Source organism: Glycine max, chromosome 13 (assembly GCF_000004515.6).
Source record: "Glycine max cultivar Williams 82 chromosome 13, Glycine_max_v4.0, whole genome shotgun sequence".
In the NCBI taxonomy this organism is placed as follows: Eukaryota; Viridiplantae; Streptophyta; class Magnoliopsida; order Fabales; family Fabaceae; genus Glycine; species Glycine max.
In genome coordinates, this window is record NC_038249.2 from 14,306,052 (window position 1) to 14,324,411 (window position 18,360).

Here is an 18,360-nt window from a genome sequence, read left to right on the forward strand (position 1 = left end):
CATAACTCATTAATAACAATGGGTGATTTCTGATTATTTAATATAAAATTATTTTACATTGTGAAGGATCATTAAACTCTAAAAATATTCTTAATTTTTGATGATATAATTAAGTTTGTAATATATCAATTTTAACTAATGATAAAATAAAATAAATTAAAAAATAATTTCTATTTTGATATAGTTTTATAATAAAAAAGGATTTTCTATTCTTTTACTTCCTACCTAACGTAATAAAAATATTTACCGTCAAATTATATATTTATTTTTATTATATTTGAATACAAAACATTAATATTATGATTTTTTAATATATAAACGTTAAATTATGCTAAAAATATAAATATAAAATAACTTTAACTTATTTTTTAAAATTTATTTAAAATTATTTTTAAATTAAAAATGAGATTAATTATATATATATATATATATAAATGTAAAAAAATAATATATACTATTAACTAATTGGAAATATCAAATGAGTTACTATTCATTTTATTTTACAATTTGTAAGTGTTTTTATACATTATGAGAGCAAATTATAATTCTACATTACATTAAACTTTTCTTTTTCTCAACAATATTATTGATATAAAATATTCAGAAGGAGAAGTAGGAAATCATAAACACATTCAAAATAAATATTTTCCTTCTAACCTAATTTATTTGTTAATCAACTTAAAATTCGAACCTAAACAGTGTTGGTTACATTAAAATTAATGGTACTATTAGGTTTGGATTCTTTGAAAAATGTATTTTAGCCCTTGTTTTTACAGTGAGAGTCGGGCAAACAGATAATCCAGTTTCAAGCTTAACATGACATGATGACATAGGAGTAACCAGTGAAATTTCATGCACCGATTTGGGGTTCTCAATAACAAACTGCGTATGAGAGGGTCTAACGAAAGGAAAGTGGCCCATTTGCTCTGCTAGTTCTTCCGAATCCGATCTCACCAGTCACCACCCTTTATCGATATCTATCTCAATTTGAGCCGTGAATCATCATCGTCTACATTCATAAAATCATCACAAACCACTCTTCTCTCCGAAACGCAATTCGACCAAGTGAGTACTTTCCCTGTCTGTCTCTGAAGAAAACCAATTCTGGGTACTGGGTAGTTTAGTCATTAGTGACAACATCCGTTTCTGTTTCAAAAAATCTGATTTTGTCGTGGGTTTTGTTTCTTACGGACCCCTTTTTCATTATTTTTATTAATTACTTAAGAATTTGTTTCAGGAATTTGAAAGTTTCTGATTATGACTAAGCCCAATTCTTCTCTGCAAACTTACCTGGATGTGGGGAATTTATCACTGTGTATCACGTTTGCATTCCCATGAACACTTTGAATCCCAACCCACCAACCAGAATGTTGTCTAAAAGAAAACCCCTTTACAGATTTCCACTCATTCCTGTTTTTGCCCTTGTCATATGCCTCTCCTTCTTGGTTTTGTATCGCTACTATGCAAAACCTGATTCCCAGTTCAATGGATTGTCCAAAACTTCAACAATGTCACATGCCCCTCAATGCTCCGGGCAAGCCCTCGCCTTAGGGGAGAAATTCGTGTGGTATGCGCCTCACAGCGGGTTCAGCAACCAGCTTTCGGAGTTCAAGAATGCTGTTCTGATGGCGGGGATACTGAATCGGACTTTGGTGGTTCCTCCCATTCTGGATCACCATGCTGTTGCCCTAGGTAGCTGTCCGAAGTTTCGCGTAGTGGATCCCAAGGATGTTCGAATTTCTGTTTGGGATCATGTGATTGAGCTTGTCCAGAGTCGAAGGTTAGTAGGTTTTGTCACTTGTTGTCAATTTATGATTTGTGTATTTGTGAAATGGCTGGTGAAGAAGGTTGGAAGCAATTTATGAGAGTGTGGACATACATGTTAGTATGATCAAGATGAGATTGAATGGATCTATTAAAATTTGATTTTACTTAAAAGAAACAAGAAAGATAATAAGTTTGTTGTGTTCTCTTTAAGTCTTAATAAATGATTAGTCCCAGGTCATAATTTATTTAGCATAAATTTGAGTGAAGTTGAAGTTCTGGTCCAAGAGGTATAATATCCAATGCATCAACCATAGTTATTTTGTATCCTTCTTCTTCTTTGTGTGAATTTTTTTTATCATACCTATTATAGCATTATAAACATTAATAATACTCTGCTCCCATCAAGATAAATCTGTCCCCTTCCCCTATTCCTGCCAATGTATGTAGGATATTTTAAGAAATGACATATCTCTTAATAGTCGGATTCAGGGAAAGAATAGGGATATTTTAAGCTATTTCCATTACAATCAGAGATACTGACCACTTTGCTCTTTTCTATTACATGATTTTCACATTGCAAAATTATTTCTACCAGTTGCTTGCTTTTTGGTTCATATATAATTGATAAGGTTTCCTTTTGTATCATGATAACGGCGGCTGTAACTTTCAAAGGCATGAATACCTTTCTTCCATGGTTTCTGTCTGATGGAATTTTATATTTGAAACTGCAGTTCACTTGGTTAACTGTATGAATTTATTTGTTGATTTTTCTCGCAGGTATATCTCCATTGCTGAAATTATAGATGTCTCATCATTAGTTTCTCCCTCTCTTGTTCGAGTGATTGATCTTAGGGATTTTGTGTCAATATGGTGTGGCATCAGCTTAGATTTGGCTTGCGTAAAAGATACAAAGTTGCAGTCCTCTGTTTCTGAAAGCCTAAAACAATGTGGATCTCTGCTAGCTGGGCTCCATGGTAGTATTGAAAAGTGTATATATGCCGTCAATGAAGATTGCAGAACTACAATATGGACTTTCCATACAGATGGCCATGAAGACGGAAAGTTAGATTCATTCCAAGCGGATGAACAACTGAAGCAAAAAAAGAAAATATCATATGTTCGGAGACGGAAAGATGTATTTAAGACTCTTGGACCTGGTTCTGAAGTTGAATCAGCCTCACTGCTAGCATTTGGAAGCCTGTTCTCTGCCGCATACAAAGGTTCTGAACTATATGTTGATATTCATGAATCTCATCAGGATCAGAGGTTTCGATCATTGATGGACAAGATTAAACATCTTCCATTTGTCCCAGAAATTATGATTGCTGGAAAGCAGTTCGTTAAAGAAACCATAAAGGCTCCATTTCTTTGTGCACAACTTAGACTGTTGGACGGGCAGTTTAAGAATCATCAAAAGGCTACCTTTCACGGATTAAGGCAAAAAATCGAATCTTTGAGGAAGGAAGGCCCTCTACCCGTTCATATTTTTATAATGACTGATCTTCCTGGAGATAATTGGACTGGTACTTATTTAAGTGATTTAATTAGTGACAAACATAACTATAAGGTACATTTCTTGAAAGAGAATGATAAGTTGGTTAGGCGAGCAGCCATAAAACTCATGGCAGCGGGTCATGGACAGAGGTTCATTTCAAATTCAGATAGTACAATTAGTAAAAGGTATTGTTCCAGTCAGAGACTACCAGATCTACTTCTTTATGTTGAGCAGACTGTATGTAGCTGTGCATCTCTTGGTTTTATTGGAACTCCTGGATCAACAATTGCTGAAAATATAGAACTAATGAGAAAATTTGGCTCAAGCTCCCAGCAATGTTGATGGCTTTGTGGAAAATAACTTATGTTAATAGGGTTTTGTGGATTGATGGGGTGAAAGTTCAATCATGTTTGTACCCAGGAGATGATTGAATAAGCCAAGTTCTGAGTTATCTATTCTTTTCCCAAATTTTGACGACTAGTCAGCTATGCCAAACATCAGTCATTTCTTAGGAGACAGACACTCAAATGTCAAGGGCATTGTTCTTATTTTTGGTATGAAACTCTGCTATGCATATTGTTTCCAAAAGGTTAAGGGTTGTTCATCTTACTGCCTAATTGAAAAAACTTCTTTCTTTTCCAACAAAAATAGCAATTTCTTCACAATAAAGAAGCACTTTTACAAAGCACCTGAAAATTACATTTTTTTTCCTTCTAAAAACTGAAATTGTCAGCCATTCCAAGCATACTTTCTTGATGCAAAAAAGCACTTCTGTTTTTTTCTCTGTTTTTCTTACAAAAATAGTTAATTCGGGCTCGCCCTTATTGTTTGGTAATTGATATACCCAAAACCAAAAGTATGAATGAAGGAGGAAATATTAATTTAAACCATGAAGGAAATTAGCACTTTGTGAGATTTCTGTTAGCTTTGTTATTCTTACATGCTTTATTTTACTGAATGCATGGGTAGTTAGTTACATGGGGGGGATTTGACTTTGTTTCTTGCTCCTCTTTTCACCTATGCGACATTTAACTAAAGGCAGTGTACTAAGTTGTCACTGTTTGGACCATAACATGCCCTTTTGCCTCCCCAACTAGCCAACCCACCTTTTCCTCTTCTATCTTGAGTTGTTGCGGAGCTGGTAACCTTCTCTATGACTTCACAATGGTTCCGATGCCTAAGCATTTCAACTGTATTGAGCAAGTTGAGTATTTTGCTTCTTCATACCACTAAATTTCTTCCTCATCAAGGTGAAGAGGCATGTTAATTTACAACTATATGAAGTATGAATGTGTAGTCTCTTTTGAATTATAAGGTAAATGGGTAAGTCTGTAATTGATTATGAGTTAAAATATGTTTTTCGTTCTTATAAAATTGAAAAAGTCTGGTTTTCATTTCTGTAAAAATTTTGATATGTTTTTCATCGTTACAAAATTAAAACTATTACTTTGGTCTGGACGTAGGTTCAAGTAACCCAAGCCTATACACAAACCTACATGGCAGGTTATGTTATTTTTTTCAACTTTTTTACATTGGTTATAACAGTAATTGATGTAGAAATCCAAAGGCATGCCACCTCGACTCCTCCAATGATCCAACTCTGCTAGTCTGATCGTCATCTTTTTTTTGTCAACCTCAACATTTCTTTCATTCCCCGCCCACCACACCACCTCTCTTGATTTCACCCTGCCACTGATATGAGGCTTAGGGATTCAAAAGAAGAAAACTCAAACAACTTGATGTTTCAAAAGTCACATATTATGATTTGGGGATTAGGGATTCCAGAAAGCGGGATAGCGGTAGATTTGGTCTAGGACAGTGGCTGAGCCCAGAAATGCAACGGCGAGAACGTTCAGATCCAAATTGCACACCTTGGAGTGTTGTCGCCACCCCTGACCTGAGTCTGGTGCACGTCGTCGCCCCTTACCTCGACCATGGAGACTCTTTTCCAACAATTTTATGTTCCCTAATTTCCCTTTTTTTTTCCTATGTTAGTTCTCTGTAGAATTATTTTTTGGAATGCATTTAAAATGTATTTCAGAAAGTTTTCCAGTTTCTTGACATAATATGTGCGGTAGAAACTATGATTATGTGAACTTCCTAAACCAATGGAGGCTTCCATTAGAACATTATGAGAAGAACCCCTTGTGTTTGTCGTTGTGGTTGTGTCAATTTTTTTGTATGGCTTTACTTTGTCAATGATGTTCGGTGGATGAATGGACATTGTAGAAGGAATTAAGCAAAAAATCTTCATAGACTACCCATGCAAAACAATCGAGAAAGGAGAGAGAATATGAGAGAGAAACTAATAATAGAGTTACATGTGACTCATTTTTATGGTTAGATGTCAGAGAAATAGGTTTGGATGACTCCAAATTTAATTCTGGGTGAAAAAGTGATACATTATAATTTTATAGGAACAAAAAATGGACCTAAAATTTTACAAGGATAAAATCATACTTTTTTAACATTAAAGAGACAAAAAACATATTTTAGGGGGTGTATTGGATTGGGATTTTGAGAGAATATTTTGACAAAAACAATCTTAGTTTTGAGTCTAGAATTGATTTTGGATATATTTTTACATATTTGGTTTCATAGTGAAGAAGAGTTCATAATTGATTTTAGCAGTAGTGAAGCTTGACAAAAAAATTTTGGAGGGACAAAGTTTGATAATATAATTTTTTTAATGGTGATTTTAATCATTTAATGATATTATTTAAATATTTATGATTTTCTTAATTAATTGATTTTTGTCATTATGTTTGGCTTTGTGTTTATGTAAAGAAAACAAAACATTTGGTTTGTTTCCATTCTCTTTCATTATATTAATAAAATCAAATTATAATTTTTAGAAGGATACAAAGCATAATATAAAAATCACATTCTATCCTATCCTATGGTAACACATTTTGTCCAACACAACTAAGAAAAACACAAAACCAACAAACTCTAGAAACAACTACAACAAACATATAAATAATGGAAATTGGACCCGATAAGTAAAAAAATTTATTGTTTTTAAAATCAGATTGATGATTGAACCGATAAAGATATTGATTTAAGATTTAATATTATATGATGTTTTAAGTAATAAAAAAATTTAAACTTATAAAAAATCAATATCTAAAAAATTATAAATTAGTATAAATAACTAAATTTTATATTTCATAAGATAAAAAAAATCTAATAATAATTTTAAAAAATAGTTGATACTTATGTGAAGTATTTAAGAATGTATTTTTATTTATCTTAAAAATATTTTAGATTAAATAAAAAATGAAAAAACTAGAAAGACCACTTTAATACCAATTTTGGCCAGTTTTATACCGATTTGATCAGTTTTAAGACACTCCAATTTTAAACCGGATGACCAGTTTCCAATTTAACCGATTGAACCAATCAATCCAATTTTAACAACCTTGAAAAAATAGGTGTTTTGTGCAATCAAATTTAAAACAGATTAGCATCAAGATTGGAACAAAAAAAGCTAAAAACATTTGATACACGGTTTGAAAACAACAAACCATAACCTACATACTAACTTAAAACATGATGAATGAACCTATAAAGATAATTTAAGATTCAATGATTCAACCGTAATTGATTCGTGGTTGAACCGTTTTACCTTTAAAATTATATAATGTTTTAAGTATTAAAAAAAATTTAAACTTATAAAAAATCAAAATCTAAAAAATTATAAATTAGTATAAATAACTAAATTATCTATTTCATAAGATAAAAAATCTAATAATAATTGAAAAAATAATTAATACTTGTGTAAAATATTTAAGAATGTATGTGTATTTATCTTTAAAATATTTTTGATTAAATAAAAATTGAAAATACTAAAAAGACCAGTCCAATATCAATTTTGGCCGATTTTATACCAATTTGACCCATTCTTAAATGCTCCATTTTTAAGAGTCTATGCAATCAAATTTAAAACAGATTAGGATCAAGATTGGAACAAGAAAAGCTAAAAACATTTGTTACACAATTTAAAAACAACAAATAACCTACATACTAACTTAAAATCAGCTATGAATGAATATTAATTTAAGATTCAATGATTCAATCGTTCATTAAACTGTTTTACCATTAAAATTATACAATATTTTAAGTATTAAAAAAAATTAAACTTATAAAAAATCAAGATCTAAAAACTATAAACTAATATAAATAACTCAATTATATATTTCATAAGATAAAAAATCTAATAATAATTGAAAAAATAATTGATACTTATCTAAAATATTTAATAATGTATTTTTATTTGTCTTTAAAATATTTTAGATTAAATAAAAATTAAAAATTCTAAAAAAAACCAATCCAATACCAATTTTGGCCAATTTTATACCAATTTGACCAATTCTCTCAATTGCTCCAATTTTAAGAGTCTTCAAATCAATCACCTAGCTAAGTGACTAGTCCTCAATTTGTAAATCATGCAGATTTTGATGATGTAAAAAAGAATTTGCTTGATAATGAGTGGTATCGTCAAAAAGGGGAAGAATGTGAATCATGCATGCTTTGATGATGTCGAAAAGAATTCACTTGATGATGATTGGTCATCATCAAAAAGGGGGAGAATGTGAATGTATGAATACATAATTTTGATGATGTCAAAGAAGAATCAAACAAGGTTGCTTCAAAGGTTAAGCATTGCTTCAAAAAGTAAAAGAGAGATATTTCAAGAGAACTTCATTGTCAAATGATCTATCAACAACTCTTGGGCTAACACTTGCAAATCTATTGAGAGTTCATCCATGAACTTCAAATTGTATTTTTCACTGGTAATCGATTACAAGTTTCTGGTAATCGATTATACAATTATATTTTGAAGGGTCATGACTTTTGAATTTGAATTTTAAGAGTTCCGTTACTGGTAATCGATTACAAACATCCGATAATCGATTACAGGTTTAAAATTCAAATTCAAAACTCTTTTTAACATCTATTTTTCAAAATTGTCTTCTAGTAATCGATTACACTGCCTGGTAATCGATTACCAGAGCCTTGGATGTCTTGAAAACACTTTGTTTTGAGGCAAAGCTTGATTTTGAGTTAATCTTGGAGCAAGGCTTTGTTTGTTGAAGCAACCTTGTATTAATCTTGAAGCAATGCTTAACCTTTGAAGCAACCTTGTTTGATTCTTCTTTAGCATCATCAAAATTATCTATCCGTATAATTTACTCCTCCTTGATTTTACAATGATTGCTTATATGAGATAGTTGAATATTTCATATATAAAAAACTGTCTCATAAAAAATAGATAATTTTCCCTTACTATCTTATCTTTTATCTATCTCTCCCCCTTTGTCAACATAAAAAACAAATCATGAGCAGAGAAGAGAAAACCATTCAGTAATTTATAATGAATTAAAAGATTAGAGAATGTCATACCGTACAAGTATCATTTCATAGCCTAAAAGAAAATGTTACCGCTTGTTGCAGTATATGAGAGTCAAGTGATACCAAAAACAAAAATACATATCCAGTATAAAACAATCAAAATATATAATAATTAAAAAAACAATCATCAAAAGTAATCAATAATCAACATAAACTTCAAACACAATCATCAAAGACAATCAACATAACTCTCAAACACAATCATCATAGACAATCAAAAACTCAATCAAAAGCAATCATAAAAAACAATCATCAAAAGTAATCAATAATCAACATAACCTTCAAACACAATCATCAAAATCAATCATCAAAGACAATCAATATAACTCTTAAACACAATCATCATAGACAATCAAACATAATTATCAAAAACAATCAAAACTCAAGTAGAAAACAAGAATAAAAACTCAATCCAAAAATTAACAATCATAAGCAAAAATAATAAAAAATAGACAAACATTAAAATCCTCTTGTTGGATAAGTGGTCTTTATCACATAATTGATGAATACTTAATAAACTATGCTTAATATCATCAATAAGTGAAGCATTTTCTATGGAGTTAGAGGAATTTGTACCTATTTTTTCAATTCCAACAATTTTACCTTTATTTGTTGTCTCCATAGATCACATGTTCACTATTTTTGGGAGAAATATGAATAATCTTTGATGCATCTCCTGTCATGTGTTTAAAACATCTGTTATTTATGTACCAACTCTTCTTCAAAGAAACATCTTCATCACTTTCATAATTTTTGGCCATCAGACTCAAGTTCACAACTTCATTTTCTGAATCTTCAGATGAATCCATATCATTGTCTTCCCAAGTGATGTAAGTCTTCTTTTCTTTCTTATCATTGAAAGGTTTCTTTTCAATTTTTTCTATTCTTTTTCTGAAATTTGGGCAATCAACTCTCAGATGTCCTGGTTGATTGCATTCATAACATTTTGGGAATAAGGAGGAATCTTCTCCTTTCTTCTTTCATCATCATCCCATTCTTCTCTAAGTTTTTCTATAGTTGCATTTTCTACTACCATTGAAGGAATGAAGGGACCAAATTCAATGACTTCCCATATATTTAAATGTATGGCTTCAATAAAGATCTGCATTCGGGTTTTCCAATAGTGATAACCCTCGCCATTGAAAACAAAAGGCCTATTAATAGAATTTTCCTCAGGAAATGGAAAGTTAGATGAGGCTATATTTATTCTTGAAGTTTTTAAACTTTAGACAAGAATTCCGCTTTGGTACCACTTGTTAGACAAGTGGCCTCAGTATCTTAAGAAGGAGGATTGAATTAAGATACAAAACTTTGCCAAATTAAAATTTTAACTCTCTTTTGGATTAACAATGCACTCTTAATATGAATTACCCAAAGAACAATTCAAAATAAACTTCTTTAAAATATAAGATAAATTGCAATAATTAAAAGAAATTTAAGGGAAAAGAAAATGTAAACTCAATTTTTATACTGGTTCGGCCACGCCCTGTGCCTACGTCCAATCTCCAAGCAACCCGCTTGAGATTTTCACTATCTTGTAAAAAGTCTATTACAAAGTCTGAATCACACAGGGACAACCCTTCCCTTATGTTCAGACATCCTTACAATTTAAGAGACCATCCGTCTCTTAAACAATTCCCTTTGAATAAGAAGAAGAATAAGTTTATCTCTTTAAGAGAAGGATTTTACAATTGAAGATCGATCAAGATTCCTTATTAAATTTGCAAGTGTTTGGGCCAAGGAATATTTTGAGAGTTATAAGACAATTTGGTTTTGAGAGGATAAGACAATGATGTTTAGAAAAGCTCTCTTAGAAATTTCGTGTCCTAATTCACCTATTTATAAGCCTTTGATGATCATTCAAAAATTTCTTGAACAGTTGTGACTCTTGAGAGTTATTTTCAAAAATTTCTTAATGATAATCGATTACATAAATGTGATAATCGATTACTTTTTGAAGAGTTATGACTCTTTAGACTTGAAATTTGAATTTTAATGTCTGGTAATCGATTATACACAAGTTGTAATCGATTACAGGCTTTAAAATTTAAATTCAAATTTCTAAAGACTGTTATAAAACATTCAAAACTTTTGGTAATCGATTACATGCTTTAAATTTTAAAGGAGATAAATCTTTCTGTTCTTCTCAGAAAGTAAATTCAAATTATATTATCCACTCTAAAGAATAAAAATCTTTCTGTTCTTGTCAAAAAATAAATTGTAATCAAGAGATTGATTGTCTCTTGAATTGTGAGTTTTCTTATTACAAAGGAAAATGATTCCGTGGGTGTTCAGAAGTTGTAAATTTTTTTTTACAAAGATAATGAAAAATCTTAAGTGAATTGCTTGAGAACTGAACATATCGAATCGGTATAAATCGAGTTTACATTTCTCTCTTCCCTTATCTCATTTATGTTATTGCAATCAATTTTATCTTGCATGTTTAAAAAACCGCATTCTAAGCCTCTTTTAGAATGAAGTTAAAAGTTTGATAGTGAAAATTGTAAGACTTAATTTACCTCGTCTTAAGCTATTGAGGCCACTTGTCCAACACAATTCAACTGATTGAACCAATCGATCCAGTTTTAACAACCTTGAAAAAAAATAGATGTTTTGTGCAATCAAATTTAAAACAGATTAAGACCAAGATTGGAACAAGAAAAGCTAAAAAAAACATTTGATACTCGATTTAAAAACAAACAAACCATAACCTACATACTAACTTAACCACCGAGAAAACTGTCACCTAATCCATATGTTGATTGTCTTATCACAATGCCCATAAGAGTCTGAGTTCAAGTCCGGTACACAAACTTAACCACCAAAGAACATTTATACAATTTAAAAAACAACAAACCAAAACCTAGATAATAACTTAACCACCAAGGAGCGAGTTCGTTAATGTTAAAATAAAGGGTATGTTTGAATTCTCGTTCATTCATTTTAATACTCAGAAACACGAATAGAATTGCAATGAGTAGTAGAAATGAGTAAAAACCAAATACTCTCATACATGTCTAGGAACAAAGAAAACGAACTTTTCGTCATTGCTGCTTTACTTAATAATTCCATCACATGGAACAAGACCAATGATATATATGAAACCCGAGTCATTTCAATAAAGTCAGCATCATGAAATGAACACAATAATAAAGATAAGAGAACGATTATGAGCAGTAATTTCATTAATCGAAACCCACACAATAGCACAGAACAACAAACCTATGAATCAGCTTAGTTTGGCCATCAAGCCACACCAACATTGTCAAGAGGTTCAATTGCACAAGAAACAAAGTCCACTGGACTAAAACAATGCAGCTATCTATTTTACACATGATACATCACATGGTAGGTTTGAATCACAATGATGAATTAGTTCCCTGGAGGACCACCAAAGAGGTAATTCAAGGAAGATCCGCCACCTGGGGCAGCATGAACCTTGGTAGATGGCCGATCCTGCACCCAACACAAAACAACAATTAAGAACAATTCCTCGGTACCATAAGAAAAGCTCATTCCTAAAGCATCAAACCAATTCTTTAATGTAAAAGAAAGGTGGTTACAGTTAGCTGTGCTAGCTGTTGGTTTAGTACTTTCTCTCCATGTAAAAATTCCTAACAATTCACTATGCTGAAAAGTATATTAAATTGCATTATCAAACACCTCTGCTGGCTTCACTTAACACTCAAACAAAAGGAGGATCTGGTGCACAAGGCTCCCAACTAGTGAGGTGTGGTCTAGGGAAAGGTAAATGTACATAACCTTGCCCTTGGAAGCAAAGACCTATCGGTCCCAAGGCAGCAACCTTACCATTGCACCAAGGCTCACCCTCTCACTTAACTCATATTACAACTGTATTTACATTAAAGATCAACATGATACACAAAGACTTCCATGATCAACAAAGCATTAGGCATGAAATCATAAGGAAAATTTCTTTTGGAAGCCACCATAAAAAACAAAATATGAAATTGCTACATGCAACACTAATAAAATACAGGAGTAGAACCAATTTCTGTAGCACATGTCATCAAGTAAAATGAGATATCACACGTGCACTTACAGACAGAAAAAGGAAGATGGTACATATAACTCTAAACAGGACTAGGGAAGGAGATAAAGAAATATTAATTCTTAAGGATTAAGGTTGCTTTGTTAGGTTATTCGTCAGTCAAAACCCAATAATTCGGATTACATAAACTACTGATTTTCAAGTACAGTACTCATAATCCAAGCAACATAAACAAGAAAATTAAGAAAACAAGCATAAAGTGCATATTATATCTTATGGATATGCAAGAACAGGAGAAAGAATTCTTGTTACTCCAACATCTCACTAACTTGCATGGTAATAGGATTGCCCACAATGTAGCACTACTGCAGTTCGAAATTCTGTTTTACTTTTTAGAGTTTGTTTTGTCCCAAAACTTGTGAACACTAACTTTGCACCTTCATTACTTTTTACTGAATATTACTAGAAATGGTATGCAAGAGGAGGAGACTCCAATCCTTGTCTACTTTACTATTAAGCTTTCTAGTATTTCCTAGGTTAATGTAAGTGGAAACAAACAAGCATATTAAGAGCAGATATGCAGAAAATAGCAAGAGCTAATTACATAGTACAATTAAAATTAAAATAATCATAATAGATAAGTTGAGAAGGGCAGTACAGTAAGAAAGTTGCCACAGTTTTGCCCATCAGCACGATGGTAATTGTTTTTAAGACTTCCAGGAATTCCAGCTGGAATTTGCTTATCAATTGGTGATGATGCAGGTGCTGGTGCTGGTGCTGGTGCTGGACTTTGCTTATCGACTGGTGGTGAAGGAGCACTAGCATTTTGAGTGCGAGCACCATTTGCAGGCTGACTGTTTGCACTGCTGGCAGGCACCCCACTGCCAAAGAGATAACCTAAGGAACTCTGACCACCACCAGCACTGACCCCACGACCCATTTCCCGTCTGTTTGGAGTGGCTAAACCTATATAGCAGCACAACATTTTTTGTCACAAGAAATTCCACAACCAACATTCACGGAATAACAAAACAATAGCTTCAGCAGACAGAACCAAGAGCTATCAGAACTCAACAAAAAGAAACCATTATCAACAGTGGATACCATATTCAAATCCTTGGAGTATTTACCAAGCACCCCAAAGTAAATAAGTTGATTAGTTTTTAATGCACACAGATGATTATTTTACATTAATAAAGAACATTTATAAAGTTTCAATTACATACAGCCTCCATCTTTCATCTTTCAATTACATACACGGGTAAGCTTATCAGTGTGCAGAATGGAAAAAGCCGTTGTCAAAAATGAAATAAATAGGGAAATGAAAAGCTTGAGGATTGGGAAAATTTAAATCAATGCATATAGCGGTCATCCAAATGATTCAAAAGGTTTTCATATCCCTTACTTCGAAGAGCAGAACCAAGATGAATAAATATTACTATTTTACTATTTCTTTTCATGCGTTAACATTTTGTGTAGAACATTTGCAGGATACTTTGAAACTAAATAGCCATTTTTTACAAAAACATAAATCTCCTTTTCATTTTCCTTCATCTGCATATATCCTCTTCAAGAGGATAAAATTACTGAGAAAGATCAGACGAAACGTGAAACTCAGACACATTTCTTCTATACCCTACAATGCAATAAAAACTTCATCCGATTGCATCCCTTCTAGTTCCATCTTTATACACTTCTTTCTTCACAGATCAAGCAAGCCCAAAACCATTTCAGGACCAGGCCCTTTTGATCTAGCTATTTCTAAAGTGCATGGACTCAAAACACTTAAAAGACACAGAATGGAATAAGAAAACCAGTGAGATCAGATGCTAAATCTGAGAACAAGTGACCAATCAACAAATCAAAGCTAAACAAGCAATCTTTAAGCGATTCAAGCATAAAAAAACACAAACAAGAACACGCCACAACAAGATTCACAATCCAACACACACTCATCAGTCCAAACTAATTAAAAACAAACAAATCTAACATTGGAAAAAGAAAAAAGAAAAAAAGAAACCCCACTAACTTTTTTAGCCTCAAAATGAAAAGATAAAATAAACCCAACAAGCATGCAAGAAAAAAAAACGTACCAGAAAATAAAAAAATAAAATAAAACAAAACAAAACATAATGAGTTAACTAGGAACATCATCATCAGACAATAGAAAACAGCACATGAAACATAGATGATTAAAACCCAGAAAGGAAAATAAGGTAGCACATGGTGTGGATCGAAATGGAAAAAAAGAAAGGAGTGAGATCTGAAGTTTTTTTTTTTTCTTTTCGTACCTTGTTGCTGCAGAGAAACGACTCACTCACTCGCTGACAGCAACTGAGTCGGTGACGTTAGAAGCGAGGCTTAACCCACTATGTAACAGCTATAAGAAAAACTGATATTTATAAGAATAAATTACATTCACACTCTTTACGTTTTTTCTTAAATTACATCAAATATCCTTTCTTTTTTTATATTACTTTCAGTCCCTTCTCTTAAAGTTGTGTTAATTAAAATATCAAATTATTCTATTATCTTTATTAAATACTTAATAATAAATAAAACAATTGATCTTAGGAATTAACTTTTTTTACCAATTTTTTTTAATGATTAACTCTTATTTGCCAATAAAGAAAACACTGTTTTTCATTGAGCCAATCAAAAATAAATATTTTAAAAAAAGAAGTTAAAAATACTAAAATTTAAAACAAAATATTGAACCAATAGATATGGCTGAAAATACGTCCACTAAAAATATAGCAACTAAATAACTCAATACACATAAAAAATTGAAATAAAAAGCAGAAAAAATAAGAATATTAACACATACGTACAAACAATATAGATTCACGTCTAATTAGAATAAAAAAAAGTATTAAATTACTTTTAAATTAAAAATGTTATCATGTTCTTATATGAAGTTAAGAGAAAAAAAGATAAGAATATTTTAAACATATATTTGTTAAATTATTAAATGAGAAAATTTGAGTATAATATAAGTTAAACAATTAAATGATTTTTTTGTAAGAGACAAAAAAAATGGGTCTCAAATTAGAAAAATATAAGAAATACTAGTATAATTTACTCTATTTATAAAGAATCCAAATTTATTCAAAAACATAAAAGTAATTATTTTATTTTAAAAAAATGAAATTTTATAGTGTGGTTGTAAAGCAAAGTCAATCAACTGAGCTGGTTTTTGGGCAGACAGCAATATCCATGGATTGGCCATGATCCATGCCTGGCAAACACAATAATGTTCCTCACGTGCATAAGTATTGGTTGTCTTAGACGCCTACTTATGCTAAAAAGGCACAATGAAGGGGTGGTTGTTCCCAAATCTCGATAAAATTTTCCTTCCTCACAACGTTTCATTCATCAAAGATAGCCGTTGTAAAAAAAAAAAAAAAAAAAAGATAGTCGTTACATTTTTGTTAGTATTTCAAAATACAAAGTTACTAAATTAAGTTATTGCTTGATTTAAGGGAATAAAAAACATGTGAAAGTTAATTAAAGTAGAGGAATGTTGAGATGTGAGACGCACATCAATTTTAGAAACTTTCATTTCAAATGCTCTGAAGTGTAATTTAACAAAACACTGCCTAAGTTTCCTATGGAATGGTTTTTAATTTTAAACTTTCATGCTTTTCAAATTTTAAATTCTTATACTTAATTGATCCATAATTTATGTTTTATTTTTAGTTTTTTCTTTCTTCTTCCATTTAATTAGCAAAGTGAGATGGAATTATTCTTTTCATATTCTTTCCATACTCAGGCAGAGGGAGAGAGCGAGTGAGTCATGATGACTCTCAAATTTTTTTCCTATATATATATATATATAAAAACTTTTACTTTATTCGTTCAATATATTTTTCTTTTTATTCATTATTTTTGTACTCAATACAAATATATTTATTTTTTATGTATAAAAATATTAATTATACATTAAATTTCATGTATACATTATACTTTTGATTTTTTAACTAATTTTGTCTCTCAAAATTTGGGCTCCCATCATAATAGCAATAATAATGGTGATATAATACTTATTTTCTCTTACTAAAAAAAAGAGAGAAATCCACTTTTTTTTATTCTATGCATAAGAAACAATTTACTTTTTACAAATCCAATATATGTAATTGTGATGTTATAAGTTTTAAATATGGACTAAAAATATTCACCCTTAACGATGAACTTAACCTCCTATGCTCTGTCTATACACACAGGGACGAATCCAGCATTCAATTTAAGGAGATCAAAAAGTTAAATGTTAAATAAACAATAAATTATAATAAATAAAATATGGTGTATCTTTGATTTAAGTAGTGTATGACGTTCTTTCATATCATAAAATTTATTAATGATATAATTTGTATTAAACTTTTCGGTAATTTTTCTCTCAATATAGGTAATCAAACAATCAATTAAAAATTCATCATTCATCTTGTTTTTGAGTTTGTTTTTCACCATTTTCAAAGCAGAAAATGATCTCTATAGTTGAAACAGAGAGAGTCAACACCAAACAAATTAACCGATCAATCAAAGGATAAGTAAAATATTTTCTTGTTTTCACCAATTCTTGACGTAGCTAAAAAATTATTGATAGATTTCTCAATTCTTAATGAAAAGGAACATCAAGTTCATAATGTTGAGCTTGTATCATTTGGATAAAACTTTGTTGTCAAATCATAAATTTTCTCCACATCAAGTGATTTGTAAAGATCTTTAGTATCTAAAATTGAACTCAAAGTAAACATTTTCATCATATTGTCACAAAATCTATTATTGAGCTCATGTAATAGGGTGTCAAGGGTGGCAATGAACAAATTTATACGATAATAATGTTCAATTGTAATATTCACAAAATCTTTTTTTAGGTTTTCTCTTTTTTTTTGCTAGGGTTGGAATCGGGTCATGACAACCTGCTCCAACCCACAATTAAACAACACGGTTGGAAAAACTCTAATTGCCTAACCCCAAAATGACATGAGAAAGGAGGTCGCTATCACAAAGGGTGGTATGCCTCTATGGCACCACCGGTGCAGGGGCCGACGGTGCAAGGCTAGGGAGGCGGTGGCACGACGGCAGAGCGAAAGAAAACGAAAATGTCATGAGGAATGTGATGAAGAATAACCAAAACAAAACACAATAACAAACTATGCATCACAGTCCAATCCACATGAACCTCGTCGACGATCAAGGTGCCCTCGGTGAGATAGAACAAAATGAAGCAGCAGATCGCAAAAAAGAAAAGAAAGGAGAAAGAATGGGGAGAGGAAAACGTGAGAAAGTGAGAAAATAAGAGATTACCTAATGACCTTTCTCTCCTCTTACGGTGTTGTCAAATGACACAACATAATTGGTCTAATTGTTGTCTTTGGGATCCATGCCACCCTCAATAGGCATTAATACATCGTCTCTCTTTCCTTTTTTATGCACCATGCTTATTCCTCTTGTCTTAATAAACTCTCATTGAGAACCCAATAGATCACACGGTCTTTTTTTTATAACTTTTTTTAAAAGAGGTGGGGACAGAATTGGAAAGGGGGAGGTTCATATATATATATATATATATATATATATATATATATATATATATATATATATATATATATATATTTATATGTGTGTGTGAAGAAAGGATGGAAATGATGGTGCAAAGTAGGAAAACCTG

General features: G+C 31.3%; 2 protein-coding genes across 2 annotated transcripts; one reads left to right on the forward strand and one right to left on the reverse strand.

Annotated features, from left to right (window-relative positions):
* Positions 1 to 748: 748 nt before the first annotated feature.
* On the forward strand, positions 749 to 3,947 carry LOC100788337 (O-fucosyltransferase 30). Its single transcript, XM_003543923.5, has 3 exons — positions 749 to 1,065; positions 1,238 to 1,780; positions 2,545 to 3,947. The coding sequence occupies exons 2-3, from the start codon at positions 1,335 to 1,337 to the stop codon at positions 3,602 to 3,604; spliced, it is 1,506 nt and encodes a 501-aa protein (XP_003543971.1). The 5' UTR covers positions 749 to 1,065; positions 1,238 to 1,334; the 3' UTR covers positions 3,605 to 3,947.
* A 7,901-nt stretch (positions 3,948 to 11,848) lies between these two features.
* On the reverse strand, positions 11,849 to 15,002 carry LOC100500021 (uncharacterized). Its single transcript, NM_001248780.1, is given in 3 exon segments — positions 11,849 to 12,133; positions 13,348 to 13,655; positions 14,981 to 15,002. Coding segments are annotated over 2 exon segments (366 nt in total). The 5' UTR covers positions 13,630 to 13,655; positions 14,981 to 15,002; the 3' UTR covers positions 11,849 to 12,049.
* Between the last annotated feature and the right edge of the window lie 3,358 nt (positions 15,003 to 18,360).